The sequence below is a fragment of the Malus sylvestris genome, chromosome 7 (genome assembly GCF_916048215.2).
Source record: "Malus sylvestris chromosome 7, drMalSylv7.2, whole genome shotgun sequence".
In the NCBI taxonomy this organism is placed as follows: domain Eukaryota; kingdom Viridiplantae; phylum Streptophyta; class Magnoliopsida; order Rosales; family Rosaceae; genus Malus; species Malus sylvestris.
In genome coordinates this window covers 27,341,490-27,364,744 of record NC_062266.1, presented here as the reverse complement: position 1 = coordinate 27,364,744, position 23,255 = coordinate 27,341,490, and the positions used below count along the sequence as shown (strand labels likewise).

The following is a 23,255-nucleotide window of genomic DNA, read 5'->3' as shown; positions in this document are numbered from 1 at the left end:
GGACCCTGTATCTGCATTGCCATCGTTTTAAGAGAAGGCACAGGTTTAATTTGTTCCCAAAAATAGTATACAGAATTTGGAGCTGCAACTTCATCTGCCATACTAACGGACCCAAGACTTTGACCCTTTTTTTTTTTTTGGTAAATTACATAGTAACCTTTAGGTTTGAGGTCCATTACAACCCCATATAACATCTTTAAAACATTTCACTTTCATACCTCACCTACTATTTTATTTCAATATAGTACCTCCGTTACATTTTTTATCCATTGATCCGTTAAAAGCTGATATAGCTGCCACATTTGTGCCATATGACTGCCAAATATGTGTCACGTGGCAAAAAAAAATTTAATTTTTTTTTCAAAAAAACCTAAATCTTCAACAAAAAAAAAAAACAAAAACAAAAAAAAAGAAACCCACCCCTTCCCCTTCCTTTCCCCGCTCCTCCACTCTGTTCAGTTCCCCCTGACCTCCAAATTGAAATATCCACAAATCCTAACCCCGACTCCGCCGCCACATTCAACATGAAATCCTAGCAAGCCGGGATGTGCTAGGCATCAGATCCCACAGAAGAACTCATACCCAGATCAAGACATTGGCCATCCACAACCTTGGGCCGACACCGTGGCACTTCTTCCCGCCTAAAACCTTCACCGACGAGACCCTATGTGACCGAGCGTACAAGCTCATCCACTGCTCTTACCTCGCCTGCCGCTACAAAAGCAACGAAGTCCCTGAACGATCCCATCCTCCATGGTCCCGCAAAAAAGCCCCGAAATGCCCGAGTTCTTCCGTTGGATCCACCACGATCTAGAGCCCTGGGCCCGGGTCCTAGTCTCCGCCGCCCATTTGGAGACCACCAAGCAATACGAGATGTTTTGCATGGTGATTGTTGACGGGAGGCTGTATGTGGATTTGAAATGGGCTTGCATGCAGAGCCGCACCATGTTCACCATTTAGGGTTTTCTACAGCTCATTGCTAGGTATCCAAAAGAACTCATCCAGATCCCGACGCCAGATGCCCAGAAGAACTCACACCCAAATCCCACAAAAGAACTCACACCCAGATCCCATAAAAGAACTCACGCCCGACCCCACAGTCTGGGTCGCTTTGTGGTCCTCGCTCTCGACGGGTTCCGACGGCTTCACGCCCACTACATATGGCATCTTAGCTAGGTGAAGGGTAGGTGATGGGTGATGGGTGATGGGAGATGGGAGAAGAGAGTGGGCTCGGGTAGGGGTGGGTGATGAGGATGGGAGAAGGGGATGTGCTTGGGTGGGGAAGAAGAAGAGGATTTTTTATTTTATTTTATTTTTTTAATTTTTAATTTTTTCTTTTTGTTGAGAAGATTCATGATTTTTTTTTTTTAAATTAAAAAAATATTTTTTTTTGCCACGTGGCACACAGGTGGTAGCCATGTGGTACAAATGTGGCAGCCACGTCAGCTTTTAACGGATCAATGGATGGAAAATGTAACGGATGTACTATATTGAAATAAAATAGTAGGTGAGGTATGAAAGTGAAATGTTTTAAGGATGTTGTATGGGGTTGTAATAGACCTCAAACCTGAGAGGTTACTATGTAATTTATCCTTCTTTTTTTTTTTAGAAAAGAACAAAAAATGGAAATATTGTTGCTTCATTTTTCCCCACCAAAACACATCAGTAAAGGGAACATTTTTGGAACTGCAACTTGAGACCTTGCTATTTGATCTGCTTTTTGAAAGGCTAGCAATTATATGGGGTCTTGCTCGATGAAGCAAGTAATTTTAATTTCAGCATTCAAACTTTAGTATAACTTGATTGGTCTCTTGTTTTCAATTTTGAGATCTGGAGGATGAAATTCAAATGGGAGCTGTTATCAGCCCACCAAGAAAAATATATTGTATTCATCCGAGTGGGAATTAATTTCTCCCTTGTGTTTTTATAAGGGTACTAATTTTCACTATTGTTTTCTATTCTGAACTTATATCCACTTATTTTTGCCTTTTAATTTTCATTTGATTTTTCTTCAAAAAAAATCCTCATTTGATTTAAAGAGTATACGAGGAGAAAAATAGAACTAGTTGAAAATCAGTTCCACTTTATAACACAAGTGCATGATAACTTTTTAGATCAAGTGCCAATAAAATTTCAGTTTAGTTCTTCCACCTTTGTCTTTTGAATTAAATTAAGTGGCAACTTACACATTAATATATAGAGTAGTACTACAAAATGAAGATATATATAGATTACCAATCCTCATATCCCTTCAATCCTAATTATAATAAACCTTCTTGGGGAGTGCATACGAAGAGAGGACGGATAATATGAAAGTGCAGATGAAGGCAATGAAGACAAGTCTATCTGCTGCAAGTGACCTCTTGATATATTTGTTTACGTAGTAATCTTTATCTCCCGATTCCTTATGTATTTGTGCGGTCATAACAATTCCTGCAACAGCTCCAGTAGCTAATATATTTGATATAACCTGCCCAAATTAGTTTGACTGATTGTTAATCACATTCAAAGAGTTTCAACTTCAAGAGGATGAACTAATATTTTTTATCCGAAAGTGATTAAAAAAAAAGGACCTAAAATGACAAACAATAGCCATTTTTTATCTAGGTTTTTATTTCTGGCCGGGGGCAGTTTACTTTTCAAGTTCTTAGTTCATATAAGTTTTTTGCTTTATGCTTTATTGTTTAAAGCACTTTTAATTATCTTGTTATTTGAATTCCATTTTAGCTGAGTTTGTTTATTTCGATTGCACTTTACTTCACGTCGATTTACTTTACACACTTACATTCTTGTTCTTTACTTTATCGTTCTTTATATTATCGCACTTTAATTCCCCGCACCCTTAAATTTCTTTGCATTTATAAACCCAAAAATCACAAAATATACAAATCCATTCTAACCACTCTTGATCCTAAGACCAACTCCAACAATGGCTTATAACCTAAAATTTCCCGTTTCCCCCCCCCAAAACCCACTCCAACCCATGACCTAAAACTAACCTAAAACCTAAAACTAACCCAAATACCAGCCCAAATTTAGGCCACAAAGCAAAGTGGACCCCAACAAATGAGATTGAAATCGGGTTGTCAAGCCCACTGCCCAATTCATGACTCACCCACGCGCTAGGCCTTTCCCACCAGAAAAACATACCCACGTGGGGTTGTTCCCCCAATGTCAAATCCATAAGTAGCCCAACGGCTACTTTTCTTCATCCAACGGCTCCATTTAAATGGGCCGTTGGTTAATCCAATGGTCCAGGTTCCAATTATTTTTTTAGTTTTATATTTATATATTTATTGAATCCAACATCTTAAATCAAATATAATCACATCTAACGGTAAAAAAAAAAAATCTAACGGTCCAAATTTAAATCCAACGGCTAAAATAATTTAAAAAAAAAATTATTTACCTTAAAACTCAACCAAAAACTCTATAAATACCTATGTATTTGTTCAAAGATCCACACAAAACTCACTTTTCTCCTACAATTCTTTCAATTTTTCTTTCTATCATTTCTTCTCATTTCCAAAATTTTCAAGATGGCAAAAGAGTATGTTAGAGGTCGTAATTGGACCTTTGATGAAGATATTGCCTTATGTTTGGCATGGATTTCTGTTAGCGAAGATGGTGCCATCGGCACCAATCAAAATAGAAAAGTTTTGTGGGGTAAAATCGTTGATAAGTTCCATGAAAACTCCAACGCCGGTTGAAGGGAAGTTTGTGGTGTTTATGATCGGTGGAAGATTATCAACAAAGCGTGCACTTTGTGGAAGGGAAACTTAGAGAGAGCCATGGTTAACATGCCTAGTGGAAGGGGCGCCTCAAAAATTGTGAGTTTCTTTGTTGATATTTTAGTTGTCATGTACATAATAGTATTTTGCAACTAATTGTTTTTATGTATTTGTTGCATAGGGTGACAAAGCAATGGCAATTTACAAGACAAGAACTACACCAAAAAAATCAAGCTTTTAAGTTGCATCATGCTTGGAACATCCTCAAGAATTGTCCGAGGTGGGGAACCGATGCAAACCAACAATGTGGAAGATTCTTTCATAATGAAGCCCCACCCCCAAATGATGTCAATGAAGGTGTGAATTTTGCCGACAATGAAGGTGTCAAACAAATGACCCCAACTTCTCCTTTTGCAAGGCCCCCCGGATAGAGATAAGCAAAAGGAAGCAAAGAGAAAAGGGAAGTCCCAAGATCCGATATGTGCACAATTTGCTAGTGAAATGGTAAGATTCAACGAAAACCATATCTCTCGACAAGAAGAATTGGCCCAAATGCGTTTGGCCATGAAGGAAGAAGGGGATAGGGAGCAAGAAAGGTTCGAAGTTAATTTGATGATGGATGACCTCGACAACTACACTCCAGAGATGAAGAAATACTTGCGTGGTAAGCAAAATGACATTTTACGAAGGAATGTCACAAGGAGTATATTTCAAGATGATGATTCATCTCAAGACTATCACCCAAGTCTATCACCAAGTCAAGATGGTGGATATCATTACTAAGTTTATGTAGTTTATGAGTTTTTGATTGTATTAAGTTTATGTGGTTTATCATGATTTTCATGCATTGATTTAGTGATTTTTCAAAATTTATCAAAATTTAAATATTTTTAGATTAAAATGTTCATATAATTAATTTAGGATAGTCTACATAATTTTTTTTAAAATACATAATTTTTTTTTAAAAAATTAATTTAAAAAAAAATAGCCTTAATTCATTCTTTGATAATCTCGAGTTAAAATTTTAGGCCAGAAGGGTTGGAGCAGAAAAGCTGTTTCTGGGCTAAAACCTAAATTTTCTGGGTTAAATATTTTTAGATTTTAGGTCATCATTGGAGATGGTCTAGAAGAGGTTTCTTGCTGGGTGATTCAATCGTTTTTTTAGAAGCTTCACGATGCACTTCAAATACATATTCCATCCAAGCTAAATCCGTGGTTTGGGGGTGGCAAGCCTACGCTCCAAAGAAAAAGGACAAAATAAATCCCTCTCTTAATCCGACCCGGCCGAAAAGAGGGAAACATAATTATATTGCCCTAGTAACTGTATAAATTACTTTATGATTGCACACATGTTTGTAACCATGAATTACACCATGTTTCTCTCTTTTCGGCTAGACCAAGCGTCCTGGAAGGATTTTTTTTGTCATTTGGTTTGAAGCATGGGCGTGCCACCATGTGGCCAGATTGGTTGACGAAGAAAACATGTGAGTGTGATTCTGTTTGCACATTAAATTTAATATTAATCAAATGATGTGCGGTCGAGCAAGGGACCTCAGATTCAAGACTATGAGCAAACAACCAAGTGATAAAATGTATAGGTTGATGTAGACGAGTAGACGTGAAAGTAAAAGAAATTGTAAATAAAGAGATTAAATTAAGGAGAAATTGGGTTCTCATACTTTTTTTTTTTTACTTTATTGATTTAAACATTATTCTTTTTCAATTTTTGATCAAGGTTCTTTGGGTTTTAATAAATGTAATTAATTATTTCAAAAATAAAATATTTACATGTCAAGACAATTAAATTTTATTTTTAAATATATTCATTTAGTGTTCGAATTAAAAATGTTTCATTTGGTATATTTATATTTATGGCTAAACTTGTTATCATATATATTTTACTTCTAGTTTGTGCCCATTTTTAATTTGCAACCCTTTTTTTAAATTGAACCAATTTTCTTTTAAATTTTATTTGTACCCATATATTAAATTATTTTTGTCTCTTTTTTTTTTAAATGTTATTAGTACTTATAATTTTTTTAACCCTTTCTTGGTACCAATAAATTATTTATAATGTACCCATTTTTCTTTACAAATGTACACTTTATAATATGCAAATTGTATCCTTTTTTTTGTAAGTACCCTTTTTTTATGTAAAATGTACTCATTTTTAATGTAAAATCTATTTATTTTTTAAATCTAAAATGTACCATTGTTTTTTTTATAAAATGTACCCACTGTCTTTTATATAAAATGCACCTATTTTTTGTTATATAAAACGTGCCCCTTTTTTTGTATAAAATCTATCAGTTTTTTTGTATGTAAAATGTATCCACATTTTTATAGTGTACCAATTTTTTATATATGTAAAATGTAGCCAAAATTTTTACATAAATGTACTTATATTTTATAAAAATAAAATAAAATCCCTTTTTTTTCATAATCTAGAATGCACCCCTAAGCAATTTTTTATTTTTTTATATCAAAATCCATAAGCAATTTGAATAATTGAATTGGTAGTGTAAATGAAAGCAAAAAAAACCATTGAATCTTGGTATTATTGTATCTCTTTTATTATTATATCATTTATGTGGTTGGAGACTAGGAGAGGGACTTCAATCAAAAACCTAAAATGCATAAAATTTGAGTCTATAAGAGTTAGGGACAAGGGACCACAACTAAACTATCCCTTAAGTTATTCTAGCTGCGAGAAAATAAATAAATTTAAAGGTGATTGCATTAAATAAAAGTGTTTTAAAAGTAAATAGAATTGAAAACCAAAAGTAAAACGCTTAAAATAAAAAATTGAAAGACAAGTACGGAAGTAAATTGCATGAAACAAAATAATTAAGGTAAATTACATAGTAACCCCTCAGGTTTGAAGTCTATTACAACCACATACAACATCTTTAAAACATTTCACTTTCATACCTCACATACTATTTTATTTCAAAATAATACATCCGTTAGATTTTCCATCCATTAATCCGTTAAATGCTAACGTGGCTGCCAAATGTGTGCCACGTGTCAAAAAAACAATTTTTTATTTTTTTTTAAATAAAACTTGAATCTTCTAAAAAAATAAAACTTAGAAAACGTAGAACCCACCCCCACAACCTCTCCCCACCCCTCTTCTCCCTCCCAAGCCTTCCAACCACCTCTCTCTTCTCCACTCTCTTCACCTCCCCTCCCATCCAAAAACCCACCCCACCCCCACCTTCCCCGAGCCCTTTCTCCTCTTCACCCCCACCCCTCCCCCCCTTTGGCACACGCACCCTCTTCCCTCCTCTACACACCCACTCCTTAAATCCACACCCATTTTCACCTCACGAACCCAGCGATGGTGGCGTAGACAAGATCTGGGTTTTTTTTTTTCTTCTGGGTTGTAGTTAGGGGGTCGAGGGAAGAAGATGAAGATGGGGGAGAAGATAGGGGAGGAGGAGGGGGGAAGACGAACTGAAGGGGTTTTTTTTCTTCTTTTTTTTTCTGGGTTGTAGGGGGGAAGAAAGTGAAGATGGGGGAGAAGAAAGGAAGAGGAGGAGGGGGGAGGGAGGTGCGTCTGCATAGGTCGTGGGGGGGGATAAGGTTTCTGGGTTTGAGGGTTGCGAAGAGGTGTGTTTTAGCTTTTGTTTTTGGTTTTTTTTTTTTTTTTTTTTTTTAAGAAGATTCAAGTTTTTTAAAAAAAAAAATTGAAATTTTTATGCCACATGACACACATTTGGCAGCCACGTCAACATTTAACGAATCAATAGATGGAAAATCTAACGGAGGTATTATTTTGAAATAAAATAGTACGTAAGGTATGAAAATGAAATGTTTTAACACTACTACAAAATAGGCTATCATTGGCGGTGTTAAAACCGACAATAAAACCTAATTACTGTCACATTTTTTTGTAAAAATCCGGCATAAAGTCGTGCAATGTCGGAAAGGTGAAGCGACACCATTGCTACAGTCACCAAAAGGGTACTGACGTCGATTAGTCCTTTTAATGCACCACCAAGAAGCAAAGTAATATAAAATAAAAAGAATAACAACTTTGCTTAAAAGCGACATCCAACATTACGTCGATTAGAAGCGACGTTAATTTCTGACATGATGGTTGTTCTAAGCGACGTCAAGTAACAATTAAAGAATTAAAATATCAAACCTACTATCGATCCTAACCGACATCAACAGTTAAAATAATAAATTAATCAAACATATTGTCGGTTCAAACCGACATTACCTAACATTTCGTTACATAAAATATTTCTTGTGTTGTCGTCCATAAGCGACACCAAATATTTTAATGATAAAAAAATTAAATTAATTAATAATAATAATAATAAAATTATATAAAACATAATTCCCAACATATTTTAAGCCAAAGCAAACACTAATGAAAATTAATAACAATTATCTACCATAACAAACAGTTTATATCACACATAACATACAAAAACTCATATGCCATAACAAACTCGACTGGTTTATCAGTATAATACGTTTTTTTTAAATTTATTTTTGTACTCTTTATGTACATGCTCCGCAATCTTAAGCGTCACGTGACGGATCATCGGCATTTTTACTATATCTTCTTCTTGAAAAATAACATTGTCTTAAATTCATCAAAAAAATCCGAGCTAATTAATTATTATTATAATCATTGACTTATTCTACAATCTTCAAGTAAAAAAATATATTTATACCTTTATTCTATTCCAGAACACTTCCTTGTCTTCTTCCTTGATCAAACGCCAATCTCTCACCATTGGAATATTTCTGTAATCTCTAACCTCTACCGCTACATGTCTAGAAAACACACTAGAATTATCAATAATGCATTCTCCAGATGAATCAAATGAACAAGGATGTTCTTTCCAATTGAGAATTGAGGGTCCGCGTCTCCGTTGAGTTGATCCTTACAAATACAGAAAAAACAGTTAAAACCCAAGAAACAAAAAATAAATTTTCAATTTAAGCATAATACTAGTTAGACTACAAAGCAGAAACATAAATTAATAATTATAATAATTTAAAAATGAGCCACCCTCTAACTCTTTCTCTTCGAATTAGAGTTCCTCAGAATGTTGATCTTCAAAATGTTGATCCATAGCACAAGTTTCTGGAAGGAGAATGAGAAAAACTGAAACGGGGGAAGAAAGGGACGCACGGGGAAGATGGAGCAAGGATGAAATGCGGATGAAGAAGGAGAAAGACATAAATGAAGGCACAGATGAAATGGGGAAGAAGGGGTTTAAATATGGATACTGAGTTCGCGTCGCTTAAAACCAACATGGACTACATGACGTCGAAATAAATTAAGCTTAGTGTCAATTAAAACCAACACAAACTTCTGTCAGACTTTACTATATGCACGTCGAATTAAATGAAGCCTGACCAACTTTATTGAAGTTCAGCGACGTCGCTTTAATGAACATTGGTGTCGGTTATAACCGACACTAGATTCTGATACACTTTATTGAAATACATGCAGCGTCGATTTAAATGGATTCAGCGTCGACTAAAAATGACTGCACATCTGACATAGACTGACGGTCCCCTTCCCAAGTGACTGATTGAATTTCTCTTCCCAAGTCACTTTACGTTGCTTTTAATCGACACTACTCACATGGCATCGAATTAAGAGATACAAGCGGGAAAATTCCCGCCTCAGTATTTCAAATAATCCTACCAATGGTGTCGGATAAAAGCGACAGAAAACTATTTTGAAAAAAAAAATGTTTACCCAAAGAAAAAAATTAACCAGCATTTTTTTTAAATGTTATCTCATATAATATTGTAAGATTTTAATAAATAAAAACGTAATAAAAAATAAAAATATAATTTTATGATAAAATATCATCACATACGAATTGAAACATAGTCTGATTAATACATAAAATAATTAATATATTTAGTCTAATTAATATCATCACATACGGTAATGATTTATGAAAATGAGTCTCTTCCACGCCAACCCTTGTATGGAAATTTTCATTGTCAAGTATCCGATCATCCAAATTAGGTATGGCATAATCATCGATATGAATACAATGACCCTATATGAATAAAATGAATGAACTCAATCTTCAATTTTAAAATATTTACACTAGTGGATACCACAAAATCTTATGTTACACTTAATGAAAGTATGAATAAACTCTTAAGTATTAGTGAATCTATTGTTTTGATGGGATACGCATTCTATGAAACTAGTTTCAATGATCCAACCATCAAACATGTTTGTATATACTTCAAGATCGCATATGCCAAAAATTGCAAAAAACAAACATTCAGAGATCAAGTAACAGGAAAAAACTTTTCAACGGTTATAAAACGAAAAATCATGATTTAACAGTTATTTTAACTTCGATTTTGATTATTTTTTATAGTTACACTCTTTGATCCTATATGAATACAATGAATGATTTCGATATTCAATTTAAAATATTTACACTAGTGGATACCAAAAAATCTTATGTTATACTTAATGAAAATATAAATAAACTCTAAGTGTTATTGAAATCTATCGTTTTGAGAGATACGCATCCTATGAAACTAGTTTCAACTATCCAACCGTCAAACTTGTTTGTATATGCTTCGAGATCGTATACACCAAAACTCGTAAAAAATAAACATTCAGAGATCAAATAACGGGACAAAACTTTTCGACGGTTATAAACGAAAAATCACGATTTAACGGTTATTTTAACTCCGATTTTGATGATTTTTTTACAGCTACACTCCTTGACCCTATCTGAATACAATGAATGAATTTAATCTTCAATTTAAAATATTTACACTATATACTTAATGAAAGTATAAATAAACTCTAAGTATTAGTGAATCTATCGTTATGATGGGATACGCATTCTACAAAACTAATTTCAACGATCTAACTGTCAAACTTGTTTATATATACTTCAAGATCGCATACGCCAAAAATCGCAAAAAACAAACATTCAAAGATCAAGTAACGGAACAAAACTTTTCGACGGTTATCAACAAAAAATCACGATTTAACAGTGATTTTAACTCTAATTTTGATGATTTTTTACAGCTACACTCCTTGACCCTATATGAATACAATGAATAAGCTCGATCTTCAATTTAAAATATTTACACTAGTGGATACCACAAATTCTTATGTTATACCTAATGAAAATATAAATAAACTCTAAATGTTAGTGAATCTATCGTTTTGATGGGATATGTATTCTACGAAACTAATTTCAACGATCCAACCGTCAAACTTGTTTATATATGCTTCGAGATCGCATACGCCAAAAAATTGCAAAAAACAAACGTTCAGAGATCAAGTAACGAAACAAAACTTTTTGACAGTTATAAACGAAAAATCACGATTTAACGGTTATTTTAACTCCAATTTTGATGATTTTTTACAATTACACTCCTTGATCTGATATGAATACAATGAACTAATTTGATCGTCAATTTAAAATATTTACAAAAGTGGATACCACAAAATCTTATTTCATGATGATCGATGAAAATTGAGGATTTTGTAAAAGGAATAACATGCAAGCTTTGAGTTCCATTGGTAAGGTTTAAACTTTTGATGAAGGATTCACAACCTTGAAAACAAAAAATCTTTCATTTTGCATATCATTGCACATTTAACATTTTGTAATAGACTAGTAGTGTATGGATGATTGTTTGTTAGACTCTTATTTTCGAGTGTAGATGTAGTACTTAAACGACAAATGTGTTTTAATGTTTTGAAGTAATATTTATGTGGCAATGTGTGGTATGTGCGAATTTAAGAAAAAAATATATTTTTCTTAACGGGTCATAACGGGTCGGGTCACTTTAAAGTGACCCAACCTGTTAAGGACTCGTTAAGATAATGGATGAGACGCGACACGACCCATGAAGATAACCTGTGTTACACGAAACGACAGACACAACTCGTTTGCCAGGTCTAGTTATGTGCCACCTCATAAACTTATCCTTAAGAAAGATGCAAGAGAGGAAGAAGAAAACACGAGGAAGAGTATACAAAGACCATCAATCTGTCACTTACAAACGACACTGAGTTTCAAAATATTAAAAAAAACTAAAATTTATGTCGCTCAGAACCGACGTAGGCTTTAAAATATTTAAAAACAATAATTAATGTCGGCTAGAAGCGACACCAATATTTTATGTCGCTTAAAAGCGACACTATTTTTTTTTAAAGTGACACCATTATTTAAAAATTATTAAAATGTATATCGGTTATAAGCGACATTAAATGTTTACGTCGGTTAAAAGCGACATAGATAGTTTATGACGCTTATAAGCGACAGAAAATCCAACGTCATGTTCAGTAGGTGTCGCAAATGTCTTATCCGTCACTATATTATATTAAAGTGACATCACCCAGTGACACAATAAGTCCATTTTGTAGTAGTGTAAAGATGTTGTATAGGGTTGTAATAGACCTCAAACCTAAGGGGTTACTATGTAATTTACCCAAATAATTAACAACGTAAGTAAATTAAAACTTGTATTGAAATGAAGTATTATTGATCAAGATTTCATGGTTCTTCTAGTTTAAGTGGTCAATCTCTTAGAAACGGGAGCATTTTCGCTTATCAACATAACTATGGTGTATTCTCACCATACACCTAATCATTTGTTAGGTGTCATTTCATCTAACTTTAGTTAACTTATTAAATGTTCATTTTTCTAATTTTATAAAAAATTAACCAAAAGATATGTGGTAAATGATTAGGTGTATGGTAAGCATGCATCATAGTTTATGATGGTGAGCAAATATGCTTCCCTTACAAACCAATGGGCAATGGCTAAATCATCAAATTTATGATTAATTAAACTGAAAAATGCAATTAATTAAAAAATCAAAAGTAGGACAGTAGGACCCTAAACTGGGATTGATCCAAGGCCTATTTGTTGAAATCCCCCTGAATTTGTAACCTTCTGCCAATTTTTCTAAGAACTTTAATTTCAACCAATTATCCACCTCCCTCCATAAACTTTTATTTATGGCTAAATTACCATCTTCCGTTAAATCTCACACATTCATCCATGATTCCATTAGTTTGGGGGGCAAAATCGTCAGTTTGAACCAAACATTTTTTGCCTTTTTGAATTAGCATCTGGGACCTGCCATTGTAGGCTGTGAGCGTGGGCTTTGAAAACAGTACAGAGAGAGAGAGAGAGGGCAACAAGGAGCTATCGGTGTGGCGGTAGGTGAGCTGCATGCGAGAAGGTGGGTTTGCAGGGAGAAGGGACGGGAGGCAGATTCGCTGGCCTTTCATTTTTCGTGCTCTCTTATTTTGTGCGATAATGGTTAAATTATGTTAATATTTTATATTATTTTTTTATAAAGATAATAAGATAAAAATGAATAGTAATATAAAATATTGACGTGACTTCACTGTAACCACACAAATAAAAAGACAAAGAAAGTGGAAGAGCAGATAATCTACCTCCGAAGGAAAGGGAGATCACTGCTTGAATCGGGAATTTGGGACCCGCCATTGAAGATTGTGGGTTGGGTGGGGTGGGGCGGGGTGGTACCCGGACTAAATTTGAGGTAAATTAGCAGTGAGTTACAAGTTTAGAGAGATTTCGACAAATACCTCCTCTTGATCCATAACAAGCAGTATTACCCTACCCTACACACACACTCACTCTCTCTCTCTCTCTCTCTCTCCAACACACACATCATATCTCTTACTTTTATAAAGGCTGAGTTACCCTCGGCCACTCTCCTTGATATTAGCCAAACATTCCTCCCCCAAGTGACTCTCTTTCTGTCCCTCGCTCAATAAAATTCAATAAACAACAACAAATATAAAGTTTTGAATGAAATTTAGTGCTTGGTAACGCAAGCTTCCATATATGATTTTATTAATTTTTATGCTATAGATGATGTAATGATCAAGATAAAATTGCAGGGAGTATAATATATCAATCAATCAATCACCAATTTTATTAATACAATAATTATTCTCAGCGTCATCCTGCATATACGAGTTTATTGGTTCATGTCTTTCCTATTGACTCGTGATAATTGGCGAAAGAAAGTGCTCTCAAACTTCTCTTAGGATTCCCTCAGCAACAAGGTTATTTACGTGTCTTCCATAAAATCCTTTTTTTTTTGTCTATTATCAAACATCATTTTTTTTTTATAAACGGTAAGTCTCACAATGGGCTATCAATAATGTAGTTCAAAATCGTTTTTTATGAGAATCAAATCTAAGACCTCTCACTTACAAGTGAAGACGAATATCACTCAATCATTGTACTAAATGACTTATTTATCAAACATGATTTGAATAGCTGAATTTTCACTGAGCGTAGGTTTGAGATTAAATTTTTATTTTTATTTTTATTAAAGATGACGGGAGATTCAAACTTCCTTCATTATTTAAAAGCTAGTTGGTAATTAGATTTAAACCACTTCTTTTCCTCATTCTTTCTTTCTTCTTTTCACATCTATAATAATAACACACCTAAAGTAATATACTATCTTCTCCGCTGAGAGATGTGTCACGAAGTTTAGAGCTTTAGATAGGTGTGTTATGTATTATAAATATAGCTTTTATCACATTTTCATACCACATTTGTATCACTTCTCTAATAGGGGTAGACCTCACCAATACAAATGGATCATACCTGTATTAAAGAGGTGGGACGAATGTCGTATGAAAAATGTAGTAAGAGTAGCATTTTTTTATGTTTTATACATGTAGTTACATTAAATGTTACAAAAAAAATATACCTACTAACAAACCAAGTTAAATCAAAATCTAATATAACACAGAAATTTGATGAAAAAGCATACTGAAAGGATGATCTAACATAGTAACACTAATACTTATTTGATGAAAAAGCATACTGAGAAAGCATACCGAGAGAGAGAGAGCGGACAAGGACGTCACAAAAGGGAAAGCTGCCATGGAAACAGAGAGAACATCTTCACGCCCATCACATGTGATGTGGCCATCAACATTTTTACCTAGTAACAGCATGGATTTACGAGCCACGCACCCGTCCTTTTCCCTCTCTTTCTTTTTCTTCTGCTCTCATTTTCTTCTTACTCCGGTCGATTATAAACGATGAGGATAATACTTTCCTTGTTAGTTGTTACAATATACTCTTTCCATTAATAACTAATAAGTTTCATCAGCTGTTTAAGAGTTTTCTTTCTTGCACCTGAAATCTTGAGTTCAAATCTCTCAACTTCATATATAATGTCCAGAATGAGTGCATAGCCTAATAATTATCAATTAATGGACAACAAGTAACCAATTGAATGAATATAGAACAATAAAAATTCAGAACTAAAGCTTGAAAATTAAGTTACGTGAGTTATTATATAAAATTCAAACATCACAGTCCTACCGCAGTCTACGACCGACCAAATTAACAATATTGACTGTTGCACTCTAGTGAGAAAGGCAGAGACATGGAGTAGCTTTGTTGACGGGTTTATTTGCTACACCTTGGTTAGTGGAAAAGCAAATCCAGACCCAGATTCCATTCTCTTAGAAATAACAATCACTAGTTTTTTTGTTTTTTGTTTTTTTTTGTTTTTGCCTTGTTTTCGCTTAATTACAAAGGAGGAACTAAAAACTAAAACCATACAAATGTTAAAGAGGCTCTCGAATTTTTCCTTCCTTTTGGTTCTTTCTTATGCTTTTGACTGATATGAGTAGATAGCTAGTATGGTCCAAGAGCCTCTTTACGTTAGTATTTTCCGACAAAATTCCAAGGACTCATTGCTTGCTCTTTTGCATGGTTTTGAGTGGGATTTTGGCGTTTCTCTTAGTTTCTTTGTAATCACATCCAACAGAAGAGTCTCGTTTTGGACAATTTTTTATAATTGCACAATCATTTTAGTCATAGCACACTACAAACGTAAGTCGATCTTCTGATCACACTAAACCCTATTTTGTCCCCCCCCCCTCCTCTCTCTCTCTCTCTCTCTCTCTCTCTCTCTCTATATATATATATATATATATATCTTGGTCTAAATTGAAAACTAGGCCATGAACTTTAGGGCAATGACTATCAAGAGTTAAAGATCCCCAAAAGTATGTGGTCGAAATATCTGCAGTTAACGCTATGATTAAAAGAAACTTGATCAAGGTCGATAGTGGGGAGATATGGTGAACACTCTTTCATGTCCTCAAATATCAAACAACAACGAAGCAACAATTCAAATAATACGTACTACAGACTCAAGAAGTCTGCTTGCAATTTTGGCTAAAATCGAAATGATAATATTGCTTCTCCCACTGGAAGTGTGTGTACTTACAAGAGGTCGCACTTGGTGCGATGGCAAGTGCCTTCGCCCATGAGCGGTAGGTCTCGGGTTCGAGACTTGGGAGCAGCCTCTCCATAAATGGAGGTAAGGCTAGCCGACATTCACCTCTCCCAGACCCTGCGTAAAGCGGGAGCCTTGTGCACTGGGTACGACGACCAATTCATCACTTGACAATCTTCTATTAGATTGATAGTGCACTTTTTTAACACATGTGACATATTTATTAGACAACCGTTGGAACTAAATCTTGGTTGCATACGGAGAGTGTGGGAGCTGACATGTAATTTTCTGATATAATTGTCCACCCTTTCACTGAAATTAATTAATGAGTAGGAGTAAAGATTCAACAAAACTTAAGTGGACACAATTTCATAAAATTAGTGAAGGAAACTTGTTACACATATAGTATTCATTCGAGGAATGATAACAATTTGGCCTTAAAAATATCAGATACAAACTACTCCAAGTCTCCATGAAACATGATTAACCATATATATATATATATATATATATATATAGCTAAGCTACACAAACCCTCCCAAAAAGCTAAAGCAATAAAAAACAACGAACGATTTCAAACTAAAAATCCTACCATTCCATCTAATTAAGATTTTTTGGCAAAATATGATGAGACTGTTCCGCCTTCCCATTTCATCTCACACGTACTTTTGGACTTGAACCTTCAAAACCCATGAAAAGGTATGGTTGATCGATCGATTGGTTGAAACTCCAATATCTTGGAGAGTACCTGATCATTTCTTTCTGGAACCTGTAGTAATTCAATGAATTAAACACAAGTGACCATGATCAAATATCACAAGAGATGGCTGGTAGAAGAAGAAGTTGTGAAACCAGAAAGATCAGTCCAAGCATTCCCACCAGTACCAGTAGTACTACTACCCCAGTATTGGTGATCATTTCCAAGGCTTCCCAAAAAATTCCTTGACAAATTCAGTGCTTGATTCTGTTCCATTTTCACATTAGCCATCTGAGTAGTAGTAACTCCGTTACCCGCAGAATGATCCAACGGCTTAGATATCGGGAGCTGGCCAACATTTTGATGATCTCCACCGTCAAATTGGTACAACCCATGAGTAGTACTAGTTGGTTGTCCCAAATTAACCAAGAAATTAGGAAATTGCTGTTGAAGTAGTGATGATCTCCAATGCTCAGTACTACTCATATTATTCATGCCTAAAATATTTGGCCTTGCACCGAACCGGTCCGAACCGTACTGATGGTGTTGGAATTCAACATCACCAGGTTGATTAATCCCAAAATTATTTAGCCCTAGCATGTCCCCGGAACCATAATCAGGAAGATGGTGTAAGGAGGGCAAAAACGGCAATTGATGTGGTGGTGGTGGATGTGTCAAATGGCCTATGATATTATCACTAGCGCTGCAGCTGTTGGAAGAATTAACCGTACTTGAGCTAGAATTACCAGCTGCGCCTGGTGATTTTGACCTGCTGCTGTTGCCACCTTTGCTTCTTTTATTTCTCCGGCAGCCTCCTCCCACCGGCACGCTTCTCAAGGCTCCTCCTCTTGTCCAGTAGCGCCTGCACGTCTTGCAAAAGTGGCGAGGCTGGGAAAGGTTGTAATTGTTGAAGTAGCAAAACTTTGTGTTTGTGGATTCACATCGAGGGCATTTCAGTGCTGTCTCTGGCTGCGGCAGCTTGGCCATCCGGGCTCGATCACACATCGATCCAGGTTTAATCGAGCCCAAACCACCGCCGCCATCTACAGAAGTGCATCTAGCTTCTGAAGAAGGCACCAATGGAAGCTGAGGATTATTCTGATCACTTCCACCTCCTTGTTGATGATGATTTGTTTGCTATGAAATCAAAAAGGAAAAAAGGTTCAAAAAACTAAAATCAATAATTGGTATATTCAAGAGAGGAGACATAGATTGAAAAAGGGTAGGAATATATTTTATCTTTAAAATCAACTTTTTTGGTGAAGAAGCTAGCTATGGAAAGAACAAAATATAAGGTTGCAGAAATTAAACCCTTACCTGTTGTTGCCAGTTGGGTGGATCCAGATAGACGGGAACGGATGAGAAAACCATGGCTAGCTTTCTCCTTTGTAAAAGTTTGATGTGGGTTTTTAGAGGATGTAATTTTGTTGGAGAATCACATCCACAAGAGATAGTTGCTGCTGCAGAGAGAAAGAGAGAAAAGATCAGAAGGAGACGGAAAGATAAAGAGGTGGGTGTTTATTTATTTTGTTCTTTGTTTCTCTCATCCCATCGATTCCCCCACTACTCTCTTTTGCTTTTTGTTTTATTAATTTTAGGGTTTGAAGGTGAGGAACCATTTTTCTCAGTCTTTAAGCTTCTTTTTGACGCTGCTTAACCCAAAAACATCAGTGACCAATGGCCATGCAGAGTGAGAAAGAGATAGAAGCCCTAATTAGTAGAACTTTAATAATATAATATGAGTTACGCAATTAAATAATATTTTACATGGATTTAAAAATGAAAAGGGGAGTAATTGTGGGGGTGTCATGGTTGGAAGTGTCACCATCAAATGTACCTTTGTTTCTCCTATGTATTCCTTGCATAGTTTTTACTTTTGCATGGAAATGTATACTACTACTATATAATTTAAATTTTTTTTCAAATTTTTTTTTCGAGCATCTTTACGTACGTAGATTAATATAAGAGACAGAACCAATGTATCCTCCTGTATAAACTTTTTTAATTGCATAATTGTTATTATCAATTAGTGTTTTGGAATTTGTATTACCAATTGCTCGTCCAATGTAAAATAAGATAAAATGTATGCTACAAGCGTATGCCTATGTACACTGAAACAGTGTCTTACCAGAAGTGTGAAAAGAGATTTAAGTATTATTGCTAGTAGAATTATGCAATATTTCGTATCCATCAAAGGTTGAAGTAAAATTGATGGAAAAATAACCAAAATAATTACGTAAAAAGATGTATAGGATAGGATGTTGGGTTTCTACTCATGCGTCTCTAGTTCGAAATGCCCTCTCTTCTCTCTTAAATTATTGTAATAATTTGGAACCCTCTCCCTCTTTTAATAATAATAAATTAAAAAAATAAATACTTGTGGAAGCTTTTAGGATAATTAACTCTATTAACTTATCTATCAGAAATTAGTACTATTCTAGCTATAGGCCATAGCTAGCTAATTTGATTCTTCACTAGTCTAATTAATTTGAGAGAAATGTTAGGTAAATTCAAATTTTAGACCAAATTTGCAAACTATATGATGTGTTATCAATATGAAATAAACACATTAATCAATATTTAAATAATAATTCAATCATCAACAAATTAACACGTCATATGATTTACAAAATATGACTTAAATAGATGGTGTATCTAACATTACTAATTTGAAGGGTTTAGTTTTAGTTTAATAATGGGGTAAGCTTGCTGCAAACACATGCAACGCCAATACTAGTAATATATTAATTTACCTTCTTCGATCTTTAAAGGAGCAGCGTTTTCTCTTAACTTTTTTTTTTTCGTTTTCTCTGCTTTAAGAAACTTTTTAACATTGGTGATTTTTAACGTTATAAATAACTAGCATTGATGATTATTATTTAGTTATTAAACTATTTAGTTATTTATATAAAAAAAATTTAAACTAGTTAATGGTAGTTAAGTCGCAAACACGTGACGCAATTTAAGAGAGATGGTAATGCTTACCACTTAATAGGAGTGTTGTAAAAAAATTCAAACTCTTATTTGTTGAAGGAAGCTGATGACTTTTGCAAGAATAACAATAATAAATTTCTCTAAAATGAAAGAGTTTTGAGGAAAGTTTTTTATAATAGAATGATATTTTCCCTTCTAAATGTTTGACATTTCTTCGAATAAACATCTTTTTCAACAAAAAAAAATCCAATTTGAATTTCTCATCCTCACTAACAAAAGCATTGTACATAAGAGAAAAACATAAAAAAAGTATTGTACATTTTATAAAACAAATACTATGAAATTAAATAAGCAAATCAAGAAAGACTAGGGGTTGGTGCCTTGGTGGTGGCCTAGCCAGCCGCGGTTGTGGGCTGGATGGTCTGGTCGTAATCAGATCAGATGCTCGCGGTCGGGGTATTCTTACTTTATATTACCAATTTGCCACGTAAGTTAATAGTGGGTCCCATACCCACCTTCTTATCTGTTTCTCTGAGAAGAAAGCTTGGGCTGTTGAAAAAATCAATGGCAACTCCTGCTGCTAGCGAATCAAAAGTGAACACGTGTTCAAGTTATGATTAAAAAAATAAATTACTTAAACACGTGTGCATCCATGATTCGCTAGCAACAGGAGTTGCTGCTGATTTTTCGGCAGCCAAGCTCCGATCTTTCTCTAGGGTTTTCTTTTCTCCACCTGCTGGGTCGCTATAAAAGCAACCTCATCATCCAAATTTTAGGTCCCCACGGATTGAAGTTTTCACGTAAACAAGAAATATTATTCATGTAACGAGCATCAGATTACGACCGTCCGATGGGCACTAATTTGTTGAATGTACCCAACGAAAATGGTGATGTATATATTTGGCCCTAAGGCACAAGAGATTTTTTTAGGATGTTGGACACACAACTCGATACACTAAGTGTATAATTACAATTTGTTAAAAAATTACAATTTGTTAAAAAAATTTAAATTTTTAATCAATTGCATATAACATTTAGTGTACTAAATTATGTACCCGCAATTAATTAAAAAAATTTCTTCTAAGGCATGGATCTATTATTTGGATATGCAATGCATGTTCTTGACGATTTGCGTGATATTTATGTCTTGATGGTGATTTTGATTTTTCTTTTCTTTTGTTTAAAGGAGGATTGAGCGTACGTGGGAAATGCACAGTGCCAAAGTATCACACATATTTAATTGGCATTGATGTATTTTAATTCTATTAATATAATCGGCATTGTTTATCTTCTCAATTCATCATTTTCTAAAAATATTAATCAAATAGACAATCATTAGTCTTGTATATGTATCAAACAACTTAATGAATACTTAACGAACAGAATGTGTTAGTAATAGTTATATACAGCTCAACGATGTCTAATTTGATTTATGGTTATGTACGATAAAACAATCTCTAATTTGATTGATATTTTGTAGATGTAACTTATTTTAATACAACGTTAATTATTTATACTTAGGGGCGTGAAACTTTGGCTAATTGGTACTGAACTCGCTCCCAAATGAGTTGAACTCAAGACCCTTCACTTATAAGTGAAGAAAAATATCACTGTATAATAATGTTAGAGATGTGTAAATGTGATTTTGAATGATAACTAGTTAGTACTAAAAAATGAACAGATTTCATTTCTCAGATTTATACGGTCAAAATATACTTTATAGTATGAAAATAATAAAAACGAAGAGATATGTATGATACAAGTAAGAAGGGGCACGCGGCCAAGATTTAATCGAGAACATAAATATGAGGATAAGGAAGATGTGGAACAGCTGGAGTGAGAAAAACACATTAGCATTAATCAGGAGTCTTAAATATATAAATCAATTAAGCCAGTCACCCAGCTAGCTAGCAATGCTGATTACACTCAGCTTAACCCATCAGTATCAATATGGCGACTGAACTGATGATGATCATGAGATGGAACACTGTATAATGATGGAAAGAAAGAGACCCTTGATGATTTGATTTTCATGAATAATTTAGGATTCAGATGCACTCTAACAATATTTATCGATCCCTTACGCGTTTACTTACAGTAATATTCCTCCTACACACCTATAACACAATATAATTAGGACTATTCAAATTCTTGATAACATTACACACACAAAAAAGTTAAATAATATAATAACCATTGAACGGGCTTTTATCAGAATTAAAAATCAATTAGAGGTTTTTTTTTCATCAATTGAGTTCTTAAAATGTTTTTGTATAATCTCGTATTCATCACAGTTATCTGGATTTTTTTTCTAATTTAATAAAATAATTTTTTGTTCACTTTAATGCCCTCAATTAGCTATTATCATCTAATGATATATTTTTCTTCCCTAATCTTAAAAAGGTGTCCCAAATTGGTCTCCACCACCAAGTTCTCCTCCTCCTCCTCCTCCTCCAACCGAAAATATTTTTCGAAAAATGATCACAAACCTACCTGCTACCACATCAAAAGTGCAATAAAATTCTCAAATGTAAATCTCTCTTTTATTTTAATTATGTTCTTATTGGTGTTTGGGCCATGAATAAAAATAAAGTCTGCTATAAGGCTGTAGACATCGAAATTTCGGTAAATAAATGTTGATCGATAAATTAAAGTTTCAACGCTCATGTATTACATAAATTTTACACGTAGCGTGTGTCTAAACAAAAAATCGAAATAAGTTGGAAAAGTCATCAAACAGGACACATGTCAACACTTGGCAGAAATGACTTATTTCATCTGGGATATTATATTCAAAATTAGGCCTTGGAAAATTCTATAAATACAAGCCCATTTCATTCATTTTTGGGGAATTCTTGAAGCTCTGAAGCTCTGAAACTCCGAAGCTCTCAAGCATCCAGGTTCCCGAAGAATCAAGAAAGCTCTCTTCGTTCTTCGTTATTCGTTCATCGTTCATCCTAAGATCAAGCCCCAACGGCCCTTTAGATCAACAATCATCCGTCAACCTTCAAGATCAAGCCCCGACGGCCCTTGAAGAAAGTGTTCTTCGTTCCTCTTTCATCGTTCTTCCAAGATCAAGCTCCGACGGCCCTTGGATCAACCATCCACCAATTCAAGATCAAGCCCCAAAGGCCCTTGAAGAACTTCCACCAATTCAAGATCAAGCCCCGACGGCCCTTGAAGAAAGCACCATCGTTCATCATCCGTTCATCCAAGATCAAGCCCCGACGGCCCTTGGATCAACAACATCAACAAATCCATACGTCCAACCATTCTTCAAGATCAAGCCCAAAAGCCCTTGGAGATCCGTTCATCACTGTTCTTCAAATATCAAGCCCAAAAGCCCCCTTTGAAGATCCGCTCAAATCCACCTTCAAGATCAAGTCCACGGCCCTTGAAGAACGTTCATCCTTAGATCAAGCCCAACGGCCCTTTGGATTAATCGCACATCCACAAATACACACCTTACGGAGATTGAATCAGATGATCAAATTTAAGAGAGATTGTAACCCAAAATCATCAAATACAAATATTTGTTTGTGCACGTTGTTCTTGTCTCTTTCGTTTCAGGAATTTTCCGTGTTCACAAATTGGCACGCCCAGTGGG

At 34.6% G+C, this 23,255-nt stretch overlaps 1 protein-coding gene across 1 annotated transcript; it reads right to left on the bottom strand.

The window, feature by feature from the left end:
* Positions 1-16,359: 16,359 nt before the first annotated feature.
* On the bottom strand, positions 16,360-18,393 carry LOC126627799 (dof zinc finger protein DOF3.6-like). Its single transcript, XM_050297353.1, has 2 exons — positions 18,032-18,393; positions 16,360-17,851 (listed from the first exon to the last, which is right to left on the bottom strand). Exons 1-2 carry the CDS (start codon positions 18,083-18,085, stop codon positions 16,832-16,834), a joined length of 1,074 nt encoding a protein of 357 aa, XP_050153310.1. The 5' UTR covers positions 18,086-18,393; the 3' UTR covers positions 16,360-16,831.
* Positions 18,394-23,255: the final 4,862 nt, after the last annotated feature.

Bases quoted from the DNA above. Each gene is read 5' to 3' on its own strand.
- LOC126627799 (XM_050297353.1), bottom strand. From the start codon at position 18,085: ATGGTTTTCTCATCCGTTCCCGTCTATCTGGATCCACCCAACTGGCAA. The intron at 17,852-18,031 runs GTAAGGGTTTAA...TTGATTTCATAG, and splicing joins CACCCAACTGGCAACAACAG to CAAACAAATCATCATCAACA.